General features: G+C 33.9%; 1 protein-coding gene across 1 annotated transcript in view; it reads right to left on the bottom strand.

Annotated features, from left to right (window-relative positions):
* Window positions 1-1,564: 1,564 nt before the first annotated feature.
* LOC113068204 (cysteine-rich motor neuron 1 protein-like) overlaps window positions 1,565-19,659 on the bottom strand; it is a 31,494-nt gene continuing 13,399 nt past the window's right edge. Inside the window, exons 3-13 of the mRNA XM_026240867.1 lie at window positions 18,877-19,056; window positions 18,361-18,564; window positions 16,179-16,307; window positions 15,059-15,209; window positions 10,916-11,037; window positions 8,367-8,591; window positions 7,180-7,395; window positions 6,091-6,297; window positions 4,700-4,789; window positions 3,683-3,861; window positions 1,565-2,549 (exon numbers count right to left, since the gene is read on the bottom strand). Coding sequence (XP_026096652.1) covers window positions 2,397-2,549; window positions 3,683-3,861; window positions 4,700-4,789; window positions 6,091-6,297; window positions 7,180-7,395; window positions 8,367-8,591; window positions 10,916-11,037; window positions 15,059-15,209; window positions 16,179-16,307; window positions 18,361-18,564; window positions 18,877-19,056 — 1,856 coding nt within the window. The 3' untranslated portion in view covers window positions 1,565-2,396. The remainder of the gene's footprint in view (window positions 2,550-3,682; window positions 3,862-4,699; window positions 4,790-6,090; window positions 6,298-7,179; window positions 7,396-8,366; window positions 8,592-10,915; window positions 11,038-15,058; window positions 15,210-16,178; window positions 16,308-18,360; window positions 18,565-18,876; window positions 19,057-19,659) is intronic.

Genomic DNA, 19,659 nt, shown 5'->3' with positions numbered 1-19,659 from the left:
CCTTAAACTTTCCAGATGGTCTGATCAACATCTAAAGAGCGATAAGAGAAACAAAATGATGCACTGATATGAAAACAAAGAGACTAACGCCACACACACAGCTCGTCACCACTCATGGCTCTTTTACCCTGTTTAGACACATTTGGAGTGCTTCCTGTTGACTGGTACACTGTGTTTACATTGCACCGCGTCCGTCTGTGGGTTTCTGTAGATAAGCCTCCATTGTGTCTGAGAACAAGACCTTCACAGTCTCTCCTGTCACATTCCTCCGCAGGTCGATCTGCCCAAGGAAACCCTCATCAACTTCCTGTCTCTCAAGGTTTGTACCACCCGCTATTATTATGAGCTATTCTGAGTAAATAAATGGCATTCCAGTGGAAAAGTGGAAGAGAGAGGGACCCTATGTGCCGACAATCCTTGTGATGAGGGAAACCCTCTCCATCAACATGAGTCACTGCTACAGGAAGAACAGCCCGTTTGTGCCGTTTAACCAGGAACAAACATGAGCTCACACAGGATGATGGGATATTTCACACTAATCCAGAGCTTCAGTAATTCAGCAGTTCAAAAGTCTCCACTAAACCACAAGGACTGTGTCAGGGTTTTAGTTTGAGCAATTTTGTTTGACATTTTTATTGTTTTTGCTATTTAAAAAAATATATTGTTATAGTTTTAATGCATTATATTTTGGTTTCAGGTGTTTTAGTACATCAAGTTAAACTAAATAAGAAATGTCTTCGAAACTAGCTGAAATAAAATAAGTTTAACCCTCTGGTGGCTCCTCAGTCATTTTTGACTAAAAAATTATATTTTTATTATATTAATGGAATGGCGAAGTTTTTGGCACTTCTTGTGTAAATATGAAAAAACAAACAAAAAAACAAACAAACAAACAAACAAAAAAAACAGACATGAAATAAAAAGGTTAAATTAAACAGGAAAAAAATAAATAAAAATGACTGCACTGGTAAAGAATTTCCTCTAGTGGAAGCGTTTGGTACTGCAGCCTTTTTTGGTGACATCAACCTCAATTTCGGAGCATGACTTTTATTTAGGTTTATTGTAGATTTATTTATTCCCAATTAGTTATTATAGTGCTTCAACTTTAAGTTATTTCAGTTGGTTTATCAATTCACTATTTATAATTAATAAAATATATATTTTTTATTTTAGTTTCATTTCAACCAACAAGTTCATGTGCCTCAGTTTATGAGCGAACAACATTTTTTGTGGATTATTTTATCAGTGTTCATAAACTCTGATTAATACTTTTAAATATTTCAAATATATTTATAAAAAATATACATTTTATCATATATACAGTATATATATATATATATAAATGCATGAAACTGATGGCCATATACACAATATTTATTTTATATTATGTAAATACACCAGAATTACAGAAATTTTCAGATTATGAGCTATAAATTGTTATGGCCTGTGCATGCGAGATTAAATTAATACATTTTAGTCCAATATGATAATATTACCATTTCATGAAAAATAAATTCTCTCCAGACCAAAATGACTTGAACACAATAATTAGGGTTAACAAACATTTGTCACACAATTCATTTTTATTTCAAAAACAAGTGTACATGTTACAGCCGAACATCTATTGGATCATATTGAGTCGTGACGAAGGTCAAATAAATAAGAGCTGATATAAAGCAGACAGACGGTTTATAAAATCTGTACAGCAGCTTTGGGTTTCTCTGAAACATCACAGACCAGACAGAAATCAGACACTTACTGGAGTTTAGTATTAATAAATACAGGTGAAAAAATAAATAAGATACATCCCTCTACTATTTTTATGTTTTTTTTTTTGCACATTTATCAAACAACTGCATTCGCTGTAATTGCCCTGCGAGCGGCTCAGACATATATATATAATTATTTATTTCTATTAATATATATAATATTTAAAATATAAATGCATGGCCATAAACACAATATTTATATTATGTAAATTTATTATAAATATTCTATAAATGATATAAAAAGTCCAGTTGGTTCTGAACGTGGGGAATGTTTCTTCCGGCCGCTGCGGTTTATAAGCGACTAACAACAATCTACAAGTAAAACACTTTAACGTATAGAAACAAATAAACCGAGTGAGAGGTCAGGAAACACGTGTGTCCCGATGCAGATCTCTTTACTGTGGTCTGTGTGGATCCCACCGACGTCTCCTTTGGTTTGATGCCCAACTGCTCCAGGTCTGTCAAAGCGTCGCCCCGTTGAGCCGCTGGGACGCTCCGAACATCACACAAACACTAATAAAGCAGGTTCACAGTACTTGGTTCCTCTTGCGCTGGAGGCCGAAGCTCCAGGAGTCGCCAGCGTTCGGTGGAGTCTCTGGCCTCTGAAGACGAGCTGTGAGACGGACGCTAGCGCTGGACGCGTCCGCTGGAGAGTTTAGCGCGTGGGATGGAGATCTGCTCTGCGCTGGTCTCGCTCTTCACACTCTGGAACTGGTTCTCTCTGGACGGCTCCATGTAGACGAGTGAACTCTTATTCACGTGTTTCTGCAGGATCACCGTCTGCCGGGAGAGAAACACAGCTGATATCATTCCCAGAAATACATCGTTTCCACCAGATGACTCGAATAGCGCAGTTAAAAAAAGAATCATTCTGGGATGATTGTGTTGGGGAGAGCAATAACTAGCAAAGGACAAAGATAAAGAATTTGTTGGAGAATGCAAAAAAAGTTTTTTTTGGGAAAGTGTAAAAAAAAAAAAAAAAGATTTGTGGAGGAGTGCAAAAATAAAGAAATAAAAATGTAATTGATTATTGAGGAGAGAAAAAAACTATTTAAAAAAAATAATAAAAAAAAATAAAAAAATGTTCTGGGGCAGTGCAATAAATAAATGATTTGGAGGGTGCAAAAATTAAATTAAAAAAAAATAAAATATTTTTTTGTGGAAAGTACTAAAAAAAAACATATTTTTGGGGTAGTTTTGCAACAAATAAACAAGTAAATGATTATTTAGTAGAGTGCTAGTAAATGAAATAATTTTTTTTTGGAAAGCAGAAAGAATAATAATAATAATAATAATAATAATAATAATAATAATAATAATAATAATAATAAAAACTATTTGTAGGAAAGTTAAAAAAATGATTTGTTAGAGAGTGCAAAACATTTTTTGGGGAAGTGCAAAAAAAAAAAAATAAAATAAAATAAAAACGATTTATTGGGGAGGAGTGCAAAAAATTTAGATTTTTGGTTTGTGCAAAACTAAATAAAAAATAAAACGATTTGTTGAGGAGAGTAAAAAATGTACAAATAAATTTAATATTAATATATTGTATATTTATAAAATATATTAACATTAAAAAGTCAACATGAAATCAAAACAAACTGATATTCCTGTTCTAACTGTATCACTGATGTTACACTAAAGAAAAACTTGTTTTTTTTTCTCATTAAATATTGTTTTGCTCAGAAATGCGTCACATGAACGTTTTAAAGGGCTGCAAATGAAGTTCATGTCGACATCGAAAGCTCTTGTTTTGCTGGAGTGTTTTTGTAATTATGATGATATATGATACTCATATGCTGCAATAATTAATTTGCTGACGCATTCTCTTCTTCTGAGACTCTTGGCAGACGCCTCGTTGCTTCACTCTTGTGACATCGTTCGTTCTCGGGTCGCGGTTCAGAGTCGCTCACCTTCTTGGGCGCGCCGTAGCAGGACATCTGAACCCAGTTCTTCCTCCGGTTCACCAGGACGGCCGTCAGGAGGAAGATGACCACAGCCAGCAGGATCCCCGCCAGAATCCAGGCCGCTGATTGGTAGATGAGCGTCATCTCCGTCTGACTCGGGACGTCCCGCGAGAGACCTTCTCCATCTACACGAGAGAACACTGACATCAGAAACGCATCGATCCTGAAGCTGCAGTGATGTATTCCCTCGTCTAATCAGCTCAGATTCATCTGCCTCGACTTCAACAAATCAAATTAAAGCACTAAAAAAAGTATTAATTTTAAAACTATAAAATACATTGATACAAATAAAACACTTACTTAAAAAGCTAACATAAAAATGTAAACCGAAAAAAAAATAATAAAAACGAATCATAAAAATGAAAAAAAAAAGTGTCTAAAAAATGTATCATAAAAATGTTAAATGAATATAAGTAATATTAAAAAAACAAAAATAAAACACATACAAAAAATGTATCATACACATGTAACTAAACTAAATAAAAACATAAATAAACAACTTTAAAATAAAAGCAATTCAAATAAAACTAAATTGTGAAAAACAACTTAATAAAAAAACTAAAATAAATATATAATTGTAAAACAAAAACAAAAAATATATATATAAAAACATTTTTTGTTGTGACGTGCAAAAAATAAAATATCAAAAAAAAATTTGGGGAGTGCAAAAAAATCAATTCAAGAAAAATTATTGTTATATAATTATAATTATATAGATTTTCGGTCTAAAACTAAAATCAAAACAAATAATAATAATAATAATAATAATAGAACAATAAATAATAAAAATGAAAATAAATGAAATATAAATATAAATAAAAAACAAAGCTTGTAAAAAGATTAAACAGCTAAATAAAAATAAAAAATCAATAATATATATATATATATATATATATATATATATATATATATATATATATATATATAATTAGATTTAAAATGAAATCAGCTGGGGTAAATCACCTGTGATGGAGAGGACCGGAGGAGCGGCAGTGATTCGGCTCTCGGTGACAGCCGTCGACAGTATTACCGGCCCCGACGTGCTCGTGATCTCTGCAAACACACGGAATCATCTTGAGCTCATCGATCTCTCAAACATACTCTAAACGTGGCATTCATTCAGCTCATTCCTCGTGGAGGAAATCAAGCTTCAAAATCAAAACAAAGCACAGAGGAAACACCGAGGCCAACAATGGCAGGATTTTTCCCTGTGAAGGAAAAGCTGACGGAGGGATGTTCGCTTGTTCTTTCCTCACATTGAGAGCCGCGGCTCAGGAAACATGTGAACGTGTCGATATCGCTGGGATGTTTGCCGTCGAGACTCGAACAGCACAGATCAACATCAGTGCTTGACTTCGATTAGCGTGATGCTTCATCTAACGTAGCTGAATTACAAACATCAGCTTATAAAGTTGAATGTAAAATTGAAATAAATTAAAAAGAAAAATATTTTTAATTAATAAAAAATGTATTATTAATCAGTAAAAAAAGATTAATAAATCATTTAAAAGATACCAGGAATCAAAACACTAAAAATTCTAACAAAATACTGTGTATATAATAAAAATATAATAAATGTAATAAAAATGTAAACACTCAAAAATGAATAACAAAAAGAAAATAATTGGAAAATAAAAGCAAATAAATTACATATGTAAAAAAATTACATTTATTATGTTAATAATATAATGGTTTAATAAAACACAAAATTATTACAATTTAAAATTAAATGAATAAAAATTACAAACAATAAATATATCATCAAGGGCAGTTTAATAAATAATACTTACAAAAGACTTTATAATAAAAATGCTATATAATATAATATAATATAACATAACATACTATATAATATAGTATAATATAATATTATATATATATATATATATATATATATATATATATATATATATATATATATATATATATATATAATAAACTATACATTGTGTTAAAATAAACTAAATGTATTAAAAAAATATAAAAATAAAAGGACAATTTAAATAATTTTTAAATGTAAATTAAAATGACCAAAAAACTGATTGCATCACAAAAATGTAAAACTAAAATAAATGAATAAACAATCAATAAATCAATCACAATTAAACCCTTCCTAAATGATTGAATTAAATTATAAAAATTCAAAGTTGAATGAATAACTATATTGAATAAATGCTAACCAGAATTATTTATTCGGATTATTAACAAGTGAAGTAGAATCACTAATGCATTTTACATTGCAGAGTCTGTGCATTAGTGATTCTACTTCACCTGTTCAATCACTTTTTCCCATGGTAGAATCAGTGTAAAAGCACAGCAGTCATTAGTGTGTTTGTGTATGTAGACACACATACCCAGCATGCACTGCGGGCAGCACTGGCCCTTCCGCAGCACAGGGACCCTGCAGTCCGCGGCTGGACACTGCTGTGAGAAGCACTGGACGCTCCCGTTACGACAGACGCAGCTGCTGCAGGCGTTCGGCTTCCACGAATCACCGGCCTGCAGGACTTCTCCAGAGCTGGAGACGCAGAACTCGGGACGCAGCGGCTCCGGTTTGTCCTCTGTGGACAAAAACACAGAAATATGACATTACTGTACATCATCCTGCTTTCACTGCATTAACCACAGGCCAATGTGCATTTAATGAGCCGACGGAGGGACACCACATGTGTTTCGTGGCCCGCGGGTCACGTGTAAAAGTGTCCAGTGGGTTTATTGATTGGAACTGGCCTCCGGAGAAGCTTTGTGTGTCTGAAGAAGCACATGTTCATAAAACAACCTTCATCTGGACTCAAAACTAACCAGTGACAGGTGAGGGATCAACTTCTGAGCTCTTTTATGACGTTTACTTTTCATCAGCGATATAGGTTTTTCGATTCTAGTTCTTTAAAAACAATAAAAAATTCCATTTATCCATTTAAAGATCCATTTATTTTTACTTATTTTTATTTTCACAATACAAAAAAGCGTTGCAAAGCACTTTCACGGAAAATGAAAATGTTTTCTGTTTTGTATGTTTAATGTTAATGTATATCGAAAATAGCAGAGGGCTTAAGACAGAGCCTTGTGGCACACCATACGTTTCTGGTGTTAACTGAGATGATTCCCCAGTTTAAATAAACAAAGTGGTAACAGTCAGACAGGTAGGATCTAAACCATCTTAAAGCCTTTCCTTTTATACCAGTATAGTTTTTTAATCGATCTGTGAGTACATAATGCTCTAATGCAGCTCTAAAGCCAAGTAAAACTAGTGATGAGAGGCAGCCTCGGTCTGACACAGGAAGCAAGTCATTTATAATTTTAACAAGTACAGTTTCTATATGTTTGTGTGTGTGTGTGTGAGAGAGAGAGAGAGAGACAGTGTGAGTGTGTGTGTGAGGGAGAGAGAGTGTGAGTGTGTGTGTGTGTGTGAGAGAGAGACAGTGTGAGTGAGTGTGTGATACCTGGACAGACGTAGCAGCAGCCGTCTTTGCTCCTGATCGGCTCGTGACACAAAACTGGAGGACACACTTCAGATTCACACAGAACTCTTCCCTGTCGACACGTACAGCTGCTGCACTCGTCCAGACGCCACGTCTCTCCCTCCACAAACAGCTCTCCGCCGGGAGCACGACACACCACCAGATCCAGACCCTCCGGCTGCCCGCTGCCCGCCTCGTCTGACACACAGAGACACACACAGAGTGAGGCTTCATCCTGAGACTGAGCTCATTTTCATTTACATTTACATTTAATTTGATGAAAAACTGACTAAATAATCCAGTCTGTCTTTATACACACATAATCCACTTTAGAGAAGCATCTGTCTGAAATAGAAATCTTCTGTAACCTTATAAATGCTTTTACTCTCGCATTTGATCAATTTAATGCATCCTAGATTAATAAAAGTATTGATTTCTTTGTTTTTGAAATCTTGTATCACACTTTCACACAAAAATATTCTGCAGCACAACTGTTTTCAACATTGCTAATAATCAGAAATGTCTCTTGAGCAGTAAATCATCATATTTTCATGATTTCTGAAGATCATGTGACACTGAAGACTGGAGGAATGATGCTGAAAATACAGCGGAGCATCACAGAAATAAATTAAACTTTAACAGAGATTCACATAGAAAACAGCTGTTTTAAACTATAATAATATTTTACTTTACTTTCCTTCAGCGATATACGTTTTTTAAATCAATTCTAGTTCTTTAAAAACAATCAAAAAGATAAATGTACTTAAAAAAAACATTATAAAAGTAAAATCATGAAAAAAAAACATACAAGAATGCATAATTTTAATTTTATTCAGGTGTATTTTTATAGAGCTTTTTATAATATAAAAAAGCATTGCAAAACGGAAAATGAAAATTTTGTGTTTTGTATGTTTAATGTTAATGTATATTGAAAATAGCAGTGGGCCTAAGACAGATCCTTGTGGCACATCACACGTTTCTGGTGTTAACTGAGATGATTCCCCAGTTTAAATAAACAAAGTGGTAACAGTCAGACAGGTAGGACCTAAACCATCACATAGAAAACCGCTGTTTTAAACTATAATAATATTTCACTATTTTTACTGTGGTGGTTTTGATCAAGTAAAGACAGGCTCTGTGAGCATCAGAGGCTCTTGTCAGTGTCGTACCCTCACAGCCGGGGCAGCACTGATCCAGCCGGAGCACAGGGTGGGCACAGCTGGGCACAGGGCAGGTTATGAGCACACACATCTCTCTCCCGGCGTGACAGAAACAGTCCCGACAGCCATCGTGCCAGCCGTCTCCATCCTCGAAACGCTGGCCGCTGGCCGTCAGACAGAAGCTGGAGGAGACGGTGACGGAGACACTGGTGCTGGACACACGTCTGTCTGATTCTGAACATCAACATCATCACAGTCATGAAGAGATTCACAAAATGACAGTTCACATGGTGACAAATTACAAAACCAGTCAGCTGATAAGTAAACCTCCCAAAAAACATGTCCAGGTCATGCTTCCCCCAAAAGAGAGAAAGAAATATAATATATTTTGTATAAATAAATCCATGCACCTTTGAGGATTTTTATCACATCTTTGTAACATTTTTTACATTACTGAAATGCATCTGAATAGTTTAATTTTATTACTTATTTATAATTCTCAATGTTGAGACTGATTAGATTTTCATTTCTGTAATTTTTGACAAAATACTGAAATGCATCTGAATAGTTTAATTTTATTACTTATTTATAATTCTCAATGTTGAGACTGATTAGATTTTCATTTCTGTAATTTTTGACAAAATACGGCAATATAATCAGTGGTATTTTAATATCACTGATAAAATATTATTTTGTCATTTACTATTTTGTTTTTATTTGTAAATTTTTTATTACACTTTAATTAATACATTTTTTTGTATGTTTTGTCTTTTTAATTATTTGTTAATTTGACAAGTTTTAGAATTTATTTAATTTTTGTAGTTAGTGAAAACTAAATAAAAATAAAAAAAGAATAAAATGCTTTTCAAATTAAATAAAAATAAACGGATAAAACAAAAAGCATCATAAAGATGCAAAATTAAAATAAATATTTTAAAAAACAAAACAAAAATAAAAATTAACTAAAACTGTTTTACTTTGTTTTATTTATTTCAATAAATAATAAATAATTTAATAAAATAATAATAATGTAATTTAAAATAAAAACATGAAAAAATGCTTACTAAAACAGTTAAAATCATAAGAATGTAAAATGTAAATAATTTTAAATAAAACTATACCGCAAAACAAAACAATTAAGCAATAGAATCAGAGGTTTTTTAACATAATTATTGTGTTTTTATTTTCCATTTTCAATAAAATTTTAAAGTTTTAGTAATTTTGTTGTTATTTCCCCTCATTTTTATTAGTTTTTATTTTAATTATCTATCTATATATATATATATATATATATATATATATATATATATATATATATATATATATATATATATATATATATATATATATTAAAATTAATTTTAGTTAACATTTTCATCATTTGAATTAGTTTTTTTAATTGTCTATAATTTTTCTAATTCCTTTTTTATTATTATTGTTTTATAAATATCTGGATATTTCCATTTCCATTTAAATTTTATTTAACATTTTAGTAATTTTGTTGTAATTTTTATTATCAGATTTTATTATTAATGTTCATTTTCAGTTTTAATTCAAGAAAAAAAAATTACAAAAATGATAAATTTGGCCTTTTTTATATATTTTATTTCATTTATTTTATTTAAAGTTATGGAAATGTTGTTTATGGTTTAAGTTAATGATAATAACTGATTTTTTAAAGGAAACTCAGCATAAATAATAAAACTACTAATCTAAAATGTATTATCATAATGATAACATCAGTCTAATATGATAAGACTATTAGTGTAATGTGAATATGATATTCTATTATAATCCCTGATTTCAGTCTCCAGCTGAAATAACATCCTCTGAACGTCTGATATTCTGCCAATCATGAGTTTATAATTATTCTGTGGATAAACTGAACTGAATGAAAGTTAAAGCAACACACAACTGCTAGAAAAACCAAAGGCAGTGTTTTCCAGCTTCTGCATCTGCGTGTGTTTGCTTTGTTTAAAAGTGTTTTAGTGAAGGTTTCATCTCTAAATATATTTAAGCTGTTTGCTGAAAACTGATCCAGATGTGTGAAAATAGCTGCTGTGTTTATATGTGTGCGACCGAACTGAAATACTCTCCACAAACACACCACATTTACACAACGATGGCATGAAAATGAGTTGACAGAGTTAAAATAACCAGCCTGAATATGAATAGATTACTGTAATATTCTTTATGATTTATAAGTGTCAGTGTTGCATAATTTCGATGTTAGTTCGTTTTAACAGTTTTGTTGTGCATTTTATACATTTTTTTAATAATTTAGCATTTAATTAGATTAATTATTTTAGTGCATGAAGTTAAACTATTTCTGTGTTTTTATGGTTTTAGATAACTAGAATAACCCTGATGATATGCATATACTGTATAAACACATATGACATAAACCAGACTCACTATGCATATCTTTTCTGAGAGCGCACATGTATTTCCTCGCATTTTGACATCTATAGACATTTATAAATTGCTTGTAGGAACACTCTGTACAGCGAGGCCTCAGATGAGTTCTCATGACCTCTGACCTCTGCTCAAACACTCACCTCTACACTGACAGACGCTGCAGCCCTTCCTGCTCTTCCTGAAGCCGTCGCTGCAGTGTTTGTCGCAGGTGAACGGCGGACAGCGGACGCAGCGGCACATCTCACAGCCGTGCTTGTTCCTCCTGCGACGAGAAACAACACATAAACCATCAGTCAACCGGCACTGACCCGCATAAACCTGCTGATCAAGCTACAGAAGCGCGGCTCTTAACGCTCTGATGCACTTCAACTTCTGAAGACGGATGAAAGCACGTCTCACGAGACCTCGTAATAACGCAGGACACTTTTATACGTAGAACGTCGTGATTCATTCAAGTTTCTGGTGTTTGGGCACCGGATCCAGATGCTCAAACCAGTCTAACGGACATCTGGTTCTGTTTTCCTCTTTAGAACATGAGCTTCAAGAGTCCAGATATAAGCCAAACCAGATCACTGTAAAACACGCTCACTTCAGCGCTGAACATCATGTCTAGTGCCCTCAGTAGTGCACCGCCAGTATATGAGCTCACTAACTAGAGCCAGCATGGTGCTGGTTTTATTTAATATTAATATAAATCATATTTAATATTATAGCAATTTAAAATTTTAAATAAATAATAAGTAAACATAACATTAAATTGTATAATAATAATTAATATTATATATTTTGGTAAAAAATATCTAGGTTTATTTATCCTTAAATGACAAATAATTATTTCTCTATAAAATTAATTTAATTCATTATCATTTTATTTTATTATCAATTTATCTAAAATATTAAATATTTTTTTATTTATTATTTTGTATTAATTTTATTTATATAAATATTAAATTAATTATATTTATTATTATTTACTACAATATTATTAAAAAAGAACTAATACATAAATATAATATTAAATAATTTATATTATATTTAATATTACATTTAGGGTACAAAATACTAGGTTTATGTTAAAATGACAAAAGTTGTTAATATTATATTTAATATTTTATTACACAAAAATATATTCTAATATAATAGAAAAATATATTTTCAATTTGTTATTATAAAAAAACTTGAATTTTCTACTACACAGTTATTTAAAATTATCACACAAAAAATTACAAAAAAGTATTTATTATTCACAGGAAGAGGAAACTACTATTTCCACTGGTATCTATTCATGAATGATCATCATTATAGCTGCTAATGAATCATTAATGCACGAGTAATTATAGAGTCATTGTCATAGATCATTAATGAACCAGTCAGAGGTCACTATACTGTCTGTCAGTGTGTCTGTTGTTCATGAATTAAACACGTCCCCTTGCCGGGCAGCAGTACAGTAGTGTTCACTGCTGAGACAGCATGCAGCACACAAACACAGAGCCGGGTCTTTGTGTAAAGTTTTGAGTCAGGACGACTGCTGACTCCACACATACTTCTTTACGTCCTGTCAAATCCAACGTGGAAGCGATTTAAGACCCCTTTTGTGTGGAGTCGACCGGTTCGACTGCTTCATCATTCACACCTCCGTCAAACATCATTAGTGCCGATGTGAATAATAATCTTACTGAATTTACGTTTAGCATTAGCCAACACTTTCAAATTCCTCTGCAACCAGAACCGAACTTAGTAGCCTCCAAAGCCGTATCTAAGGCTGTAGGCGCGAATGACAAGCTAACAGGCTAACGGAATGCTAACATGATGCGCTAGCAGTTGAGATAAAATACACTTGTATCGATCTTACTGTGTTTAACCCTTTGTTAAAATTATTTTAACACCATGATTTTGTCAATTTCAACCGTGGGTTAAAGAACATTTCTTACTCATACTTAAAGGTTTTAACCCATTTAACCCTGGGTTAACATTAATTTGAACCTGTGATAAAGTCGATCATGACATTTTAACCACGGGTTTACATTAGGTTAACACTTTCATGGGGTTAATTTTACCCCCTGTTAACATGAACCCTGTGCTGATGTCATTTTTAACTGGGTTAACATAAAGTTTAACCTTATGACAAGGCCACATTTAACCCTGGGTTAACAATATTTTGACCCTGAGATTAAGTCAATTTTAACGCTGGGTTTACATTATTTTAAAACTTTGATGGGGTTAATTTTACCCCCTTTTAACATGAACCCTGTGCTGATGTCACTTAACTGGGTTAACATTAGTTAAACCCTGTGACAAGGCCACATTTAACCTTGGGTTAACAATATTTTGACCCTAAAGTTGAGTAAATTCTAATGCTGGGTTTCCATTATTTTAACACTTTGATGGGGTTAATTTTACCCCCTTTTAACATGAACCCTGTGCTGATGTCACTTAACTGGGTTAACATTAGTTTAACCCTGTGACAAGGCCACATTTAACCCCGGATTAACAATACTTTGAACATGAGATTAAGTACATTTTAATGCTGGGTTAACTTTTTGATGAGGTTAATTTAACCCCTGGGTAAATATTATTTTATCCACTAGTTGCCAAAGCAACATTCCTTGTTTTAATTTAGTTTAACTTGATCTACTAAGATAACAAAAAACAACAAAAACTATAACTGGCTGCAGATAATTTAGCAACAGAGGAGGGTCATCTTCATTTAAATGCTCATGATCTTTGGGTTTGTTTCCAGATCTTTGTTGCATTTGTTTATCTTACTAGCAATAAATGCTAGAATCAAACACACTCTGAGCAGAAGATGATCTCAACATGAGCCACTATAAACAGGGATTTCCTCCAGAGTGAGCTGAAGAGAGAGGGCTCAGATGACTCAAACGTCTTCAGAAGTGATCCAGTAAACCCTCCTTTCCCCTGAGGGAGCTCAGACACCGGGTTTACAGTGAAAATCTATCTGCTCCATCCTCCACTGGAGGCAAGATACCATTGAAATCACACTGCACACTCACATACAGACACGATCTGCATTTGATTGTTGTGTTGAAATGGAAAGATGGTTCTGAAATAAAAAGCACTGCTCCTTATTTGGAGAGCAAAGCACCAAGATGTTTGACCAGGGTCACATATTACTGGGGGTCAAACATTAATTTAACCCTGTGATAAGGTCACTTTTAACCCTGGTTTAAACAACATTTCACTTTTGTATTTAGACAGGACGTAGCATTGTAATTCGGTTATGATTATTTAATTACTACTATAATTACTTTTAACAATGGGTTAAACAATTTATCACTTCCATTTAGGCAGAGGTTCGCACTGTGTTTAAACATGGGTCAACCCATGGTTTTAACCCCATGGTAACGTCACTTTTAACCCTAGGTCAGCATCATCTTCACCCTGTGATGAGGTCACTTTCCAACATGGGTTAAACAATGTTTCACACTACTATTTAGACAAAGGTTTGCATTAATTTTAACCCTGTGTCAACATTATTTTAACGCCATGATGACGTCACTTTTAACCCGGAGATAAACAGCATTTCACACTAGTATTTAGACAAAGGTTAGCACTACATTTAACCCTTGATTTACACTATTGTAACCTTTTGCTGTTGTCATTTTTAACCCTGGGTTAACACTATTTTTACTCAGTACTGAGGTCACTTTCAACCCTGGGTTAAAATTATTTTAGCCCTTTGATGAGGTCAATTTTTCTCCTGAGATGACATTACTTTAACGCACTGATGTGGTTACTTGTAAACTAATTTAACCCTGTGATGAGGTAAATTTTATCCCGGGTTAAAACAATTTGAACTTTGTGCTGATGTTACTTTTAACTCCGGGTTAAACAAAGTTTTACACTTGTATTTAGTCAGAGGTTAGCACTGCCTTAACCATATTTTAATTCAGTGAGGAGGACACGTTTAACTCTGGGTTAACTATTTTAGCCCTCCACTGACATCACTTTTTTACACATAGATGTAAGAACCACATTTAACCCTAGGTTAACAGTATTTAATCCCTAATATCACTTTAACCCTGGGTTAAATTTTTTTGTTTAAAATTTCATACTGAAAGAGCTAACACAGACTTTATTTCTGAGAGTTATTTAACCTTACAATTTCCGAGTTAATTAGCAACACCTAACTTATTATAACCTAACAGCATGTGACAAGTTTATGAATACATGCAGAAATATATATATATATTTTAATAATTCATGACATTTGGTTCTTAGATACTTATTGTTACTGGTCATGAGCAGAGATATAAACTTACATGTATCCATACGGGCATGTCTTGCTGCAGGTCATGGGACGGCATTTTGGTGCAGATACACATTCACACACTTCACAGCCATAGTTGTCTTTCTCATAACCCAGGGGACACTCCAGAGAGCAGTACGTGGACACATCAGGACAGGTTTCATCTGAAAAACACAGTAAATTACATACAAAAGATGACGAGTAAACAGCAAGGGCCCTATTTTAATGATATAAACACAAAGTGTAAAGCGCACGATGCAGGTCCACTCAAGGCATGTCCAAATCCACTTTTGCTATTTTAATGATGGGAAAATGGACGGCACTATGCGAACAGCGCCGGATTGAAACTAGCAAACACACTTGTGTTGTGCCTTGCGCCGGGTGTATGATAGGGCCTTATAACTTGTATCAAACTAATTTGTATTTCACCCTTCTATTTAGACAGAGGTTTAACCCTGGGTCAATGTTATCTTAATCCTGGGTCAACATTATTTTAACCCCATGATGACATCAATTTTAACCCTGGGTTAAAACATCTCACACGTCTATTAAGACAGAGATCAGCACTATATTTAACCCTGGTTTAACACTATATAAACCATGTGCTGATGTCATATTTAACCCTAGGTTAACATTATTTTAACCCTTTCATTAGAGAGCACAGAAGGTCAGCTAAAATGAAAGCTGTTAAACATGTGAAACATTTAGTTTCATGCATATAACTTGCTAAATTCAAATTTAGTTATTTTTTGCTAAACTTTTCGATGCTGCTAGTGGTGAAGAAACCCCAGACTCTTGCATGTTTACTTCGAACTAGGAGCGGTTCACAATCCCATGAGCACCATGATGCCCAAACGCACTACTGACCTCTGATACTGACTTCAATTCACAAGGGAAAAACTTTCAGTGCCATGTCATTTCAGTCATGATGGTGCAGATTTGTGAGTTGGATTTGTGTCTGAGATCATTATTTCCTGGACACGCTCTGTATGTCCAGAGTCAGTGTTTACTTGTGTTGCGGGCCGTTGGCACTTTCTCAAACACAGACTTGGGAGATTTTTGGAGCGGTTTGCACGCAACGCAGTTCTCATGGGTTTGTATGTGTGTGTGTGTGTGTGTGTGTTTGCACTCACTGCTGACACACTGGCACAGCAGACAGCCGCTGGGGTCTTGCTGGAAGCCGAATGGGCAGTCGTGCCCAGAGAGAGAGCAGTTTTCCAACGGTGGACAGAGCAGCGGACTCACAGTCTCATATGACGGCTCTAGAAGAGAAACTCAGTTAGTTCCTGTTTTTCTTTTTAAATGTCTCAGAAAGCTAAAATATGCAGAATGAAGTGAATGAAAGTTGGTTTACAGTTTAAAAAGCATTTATTTGATCAAAAATACAGTAAATATTGTGAAATATTATTACAATTTAAAATAACCATTTTCTATAGTCGAATATTGTAAATTGTAATTTATTCCTGTGATGCAAAGCTGAATTTTCAGCATCATTACTCAAGTCTTTTTCATATTTTTTGGGAAATCGTGATACACACTTTATTTTTCAGGATTCTTAGAATTATTAAAATGATAAAAAAAACAGGCATTTTCACATGGTTGTGTATTATACAAACTGTTTTTGAATTGAATTCTTCACAAAAATAACTGTATCATGATCCCAGTTTAAAAAAAAAAGTTATGTCAATTATATTATGAAAACTTATTTCTTAACACTTCATTAATGGAATATTTATCATTTTATTATTTTGCAAACATTATGGGAACGTTACTTTAGAATGTTCTCAGAACGTTCTGAAACAAGTTGTTACATTTAAAAATGTTACATGAACGGGCAGCTACAATGTTTCCATGAACGATGTATATATATAAAATTGTGAGAACATTATTAAAAACTCAATAAATCTGAACAAACGTTCTATTAATGCTTCTGGAAGAATGCTTGTTTATTTTAAAAGAACCTTTAAAACTTTAAAAGAACTTTTCCAGAACATTCCAAGATAGCTGGGAATAGTTTCTGAAATTTAAGCAACTCATACTGGGAAACATTATTTTATTCATTCTAATCTAATAACTCCTATATCTGAACTATACAGAAATCTTTCATCAGAACAGCATGCTCTGAACAGATTCACAAAAAGGAACAATAAATTACGTATTTAAAGAGACTGATTTCACATCGACGCTTTTCTCAGATTTATAGCTGTGATGCAAACTCAGAAGTGTCTGGTAAATGCATCCTCATGTGCTCATCTGGTGCGTGTTGCAAGATCTGCGTGTTGAAGTGAAACTTCAGAGTCATCTGTTCTTTGGCTCGGATCATGTGAGCCGCTCCTGGGGTCTTTCGCTCCAAACGCATCAGTACAGTGCAGTTTAACTGCGAACAGAAGCGTCCGGTTTGCATCGATTACACATAAACACAGCTGCAATTACCGTGCTGCGATCCTCCTCATCTGACAGCCGTGACGAACCGTTTGTGTTTAAAAAGGCCTTATGAAGCAAAGTAGCATGAACAAACTACAAAACACAGCTCTTCTGATTTCTACGTTGAAATCAAACCCAGCCGTCAAAGCTTTTGTCCAGAGCAACACGCTGGGATGCCACATGTGCCACGAGCATCAATTGCGACAATATTGGCATGTCCAGAGCTAAAGAGGTGTGACTAATTATTCTGCCAGAAAATAATGATGTATAATTAAGGACAGCAGGTGGCTTTCATTTGGCAGCTCGGAGCAGTAAAAGGCAAAGCTTCTGTAGTCTGCAGACGCCTGCTGCGCGACGCTGTTGAGCACACGCAAGTCTGAGCTTTAATGGGCGTGTGTGTGCGTGTGTGTGTGTGTGTGCTTCAAGAGCTCGAGATACAATAAACCTTTGGCAATATCTTCAGCTACTGCTAAACAGAGACAGATTGCAGGAACAACAGGAACGCAGCGTTTCTTCAAGAATCGGCTGAAAACATCTCTTTGACCCTCTAACTCTAGCACAATATATATAGATGTCTGTGTGTGCGTTATTTTTTTTTTTTTGTGAAAAGACTTGAGCTGCTAATTAATCCATTTAAACGCCTCCAGTTACTGATACTACAGATATCTCTCTTGCTCCCTCCGTCTACTGTGAGGTCATTTCCTGTTTGCCGCTGGCTCAGAACCCCTACTGAAGGGTCGTGACCTTTGAGACTTTGTTTTAAATAGATGGAATGTTTTGATCATCATAACAGTGAAGTGTCGAGACGACGTGTGAATCAGTGAGTTTCTCAAGCGTTTATGTTCAAACATCAGTGTGTGTGTGTGTGTGTGTGTGTGTGTGTGCTCGTACCCTCACAGAAGGGGCAGCACTCTCCAGGGATCTTCACAGGGTTCTGGCAGCTCTGTTTGCAGGCCATGGCTGTGCAGTGCGGCTCTCCGTCCACACACTGACAGAAGGTGCAGTCGTCCTCCTTCCACTGCTCCTCGTGCGCACGCAGCCTGTGATCCACCCAGCAGCTCGCTTTAGTGCTCTCCACCGCCAGCAGCTCCACATCTACACACACAGAGAGACAGAGACACACACACACACACGAATCTCTGTTAAAGTGTAATTTATTTCTGTGATGCTCAACTGTTTGTCCCACTGAAACTGTATGAGTTTGACCTTTGATCCTTAGGAGCAGACGGTCACATCTGTAAGCAAACAGATCTGAGTCTCTCTGGAGAGACGTGTGGACAGAAAGCTGTCAGTAACCGTGTGTGTGAAGAGCGTCAGGTTTGTGGGTTTCATCAGTTGATCTTTAAATGCAGTCCATCAGAGCAGACCGATCTAAGATGAACTGGTAATAAAGAAGATGTTCAGTACCTATACAGACGGGACAGCATTCCCCTTCAGGAACGTAGAAGTTCTCGCAGTCCACTTCGGCACATTCGGCTTTAGAGCAGAACGACACTCCGCCTCGACACTGACACAACCAGCAGGGGTCCATACGGTACACCTCGCCCTCCGTGAACTCCTTCCTGTCATGAACACACCTGGGAGAAACTACACAACAAAACACCATTTTAGTCCGGACTGTCTTGATATCTCTTATATTAATAATTATTAAACTTATATTTATATGTAATTACATCATATAATATGTAAAATTGTATAATATTATTATATTTTTTTAATAAATAATATATAATTATTTAATACAATTTAAAAAGATATTAAATTTAAAATTATGAAAAATAAAAAAAAATATGTATTTTTTCATAAATAATTATAATTATTATACTCGTGTTATATACATGTAATTATTAAATGTAAAATTGTATAATATTATAATAATTTTTTTAATCAATAATATATAATTATTTAATATAATTTAAAATATATTAAATTTAAAATTATGAAAAATAAAAAAATTAATGTATTTTTTTCATAAATAATTATACTTATTATACTCGTATTATATACATGTAATTATTTAAAATAATTTAAACATAAAATTATGTAAAAATAAATGAATATATGATTATTTACAAATATATATATATTATATATATTAATAGTATGTATAAAATATTTATATTTTACATTTATTTGAAGGAAAGCACAAATTTTGCACAATATTGTTGTAAATAAAATATTACTAAATAT

This window comes from Carassius auratus, linkage group LG42F (genome assembly GCF_003368295.1).
Source record: "Carassius auratus strain Wakin linkage group LG42F, ASM336829v1, whole genome shotgun sequence".
Taxonomy (NCBI): Eukaryota; Metazoa; Chordata; class Actinopteri; order Cypriniformes; family Cyprinidae; genus Carassius; species Carassius auratus.
The sequence above is the reverse complement of the archived record's forward strand: the minus strand, read 5'-3'. Positions and strand labels throughout refer to the sequence as shown.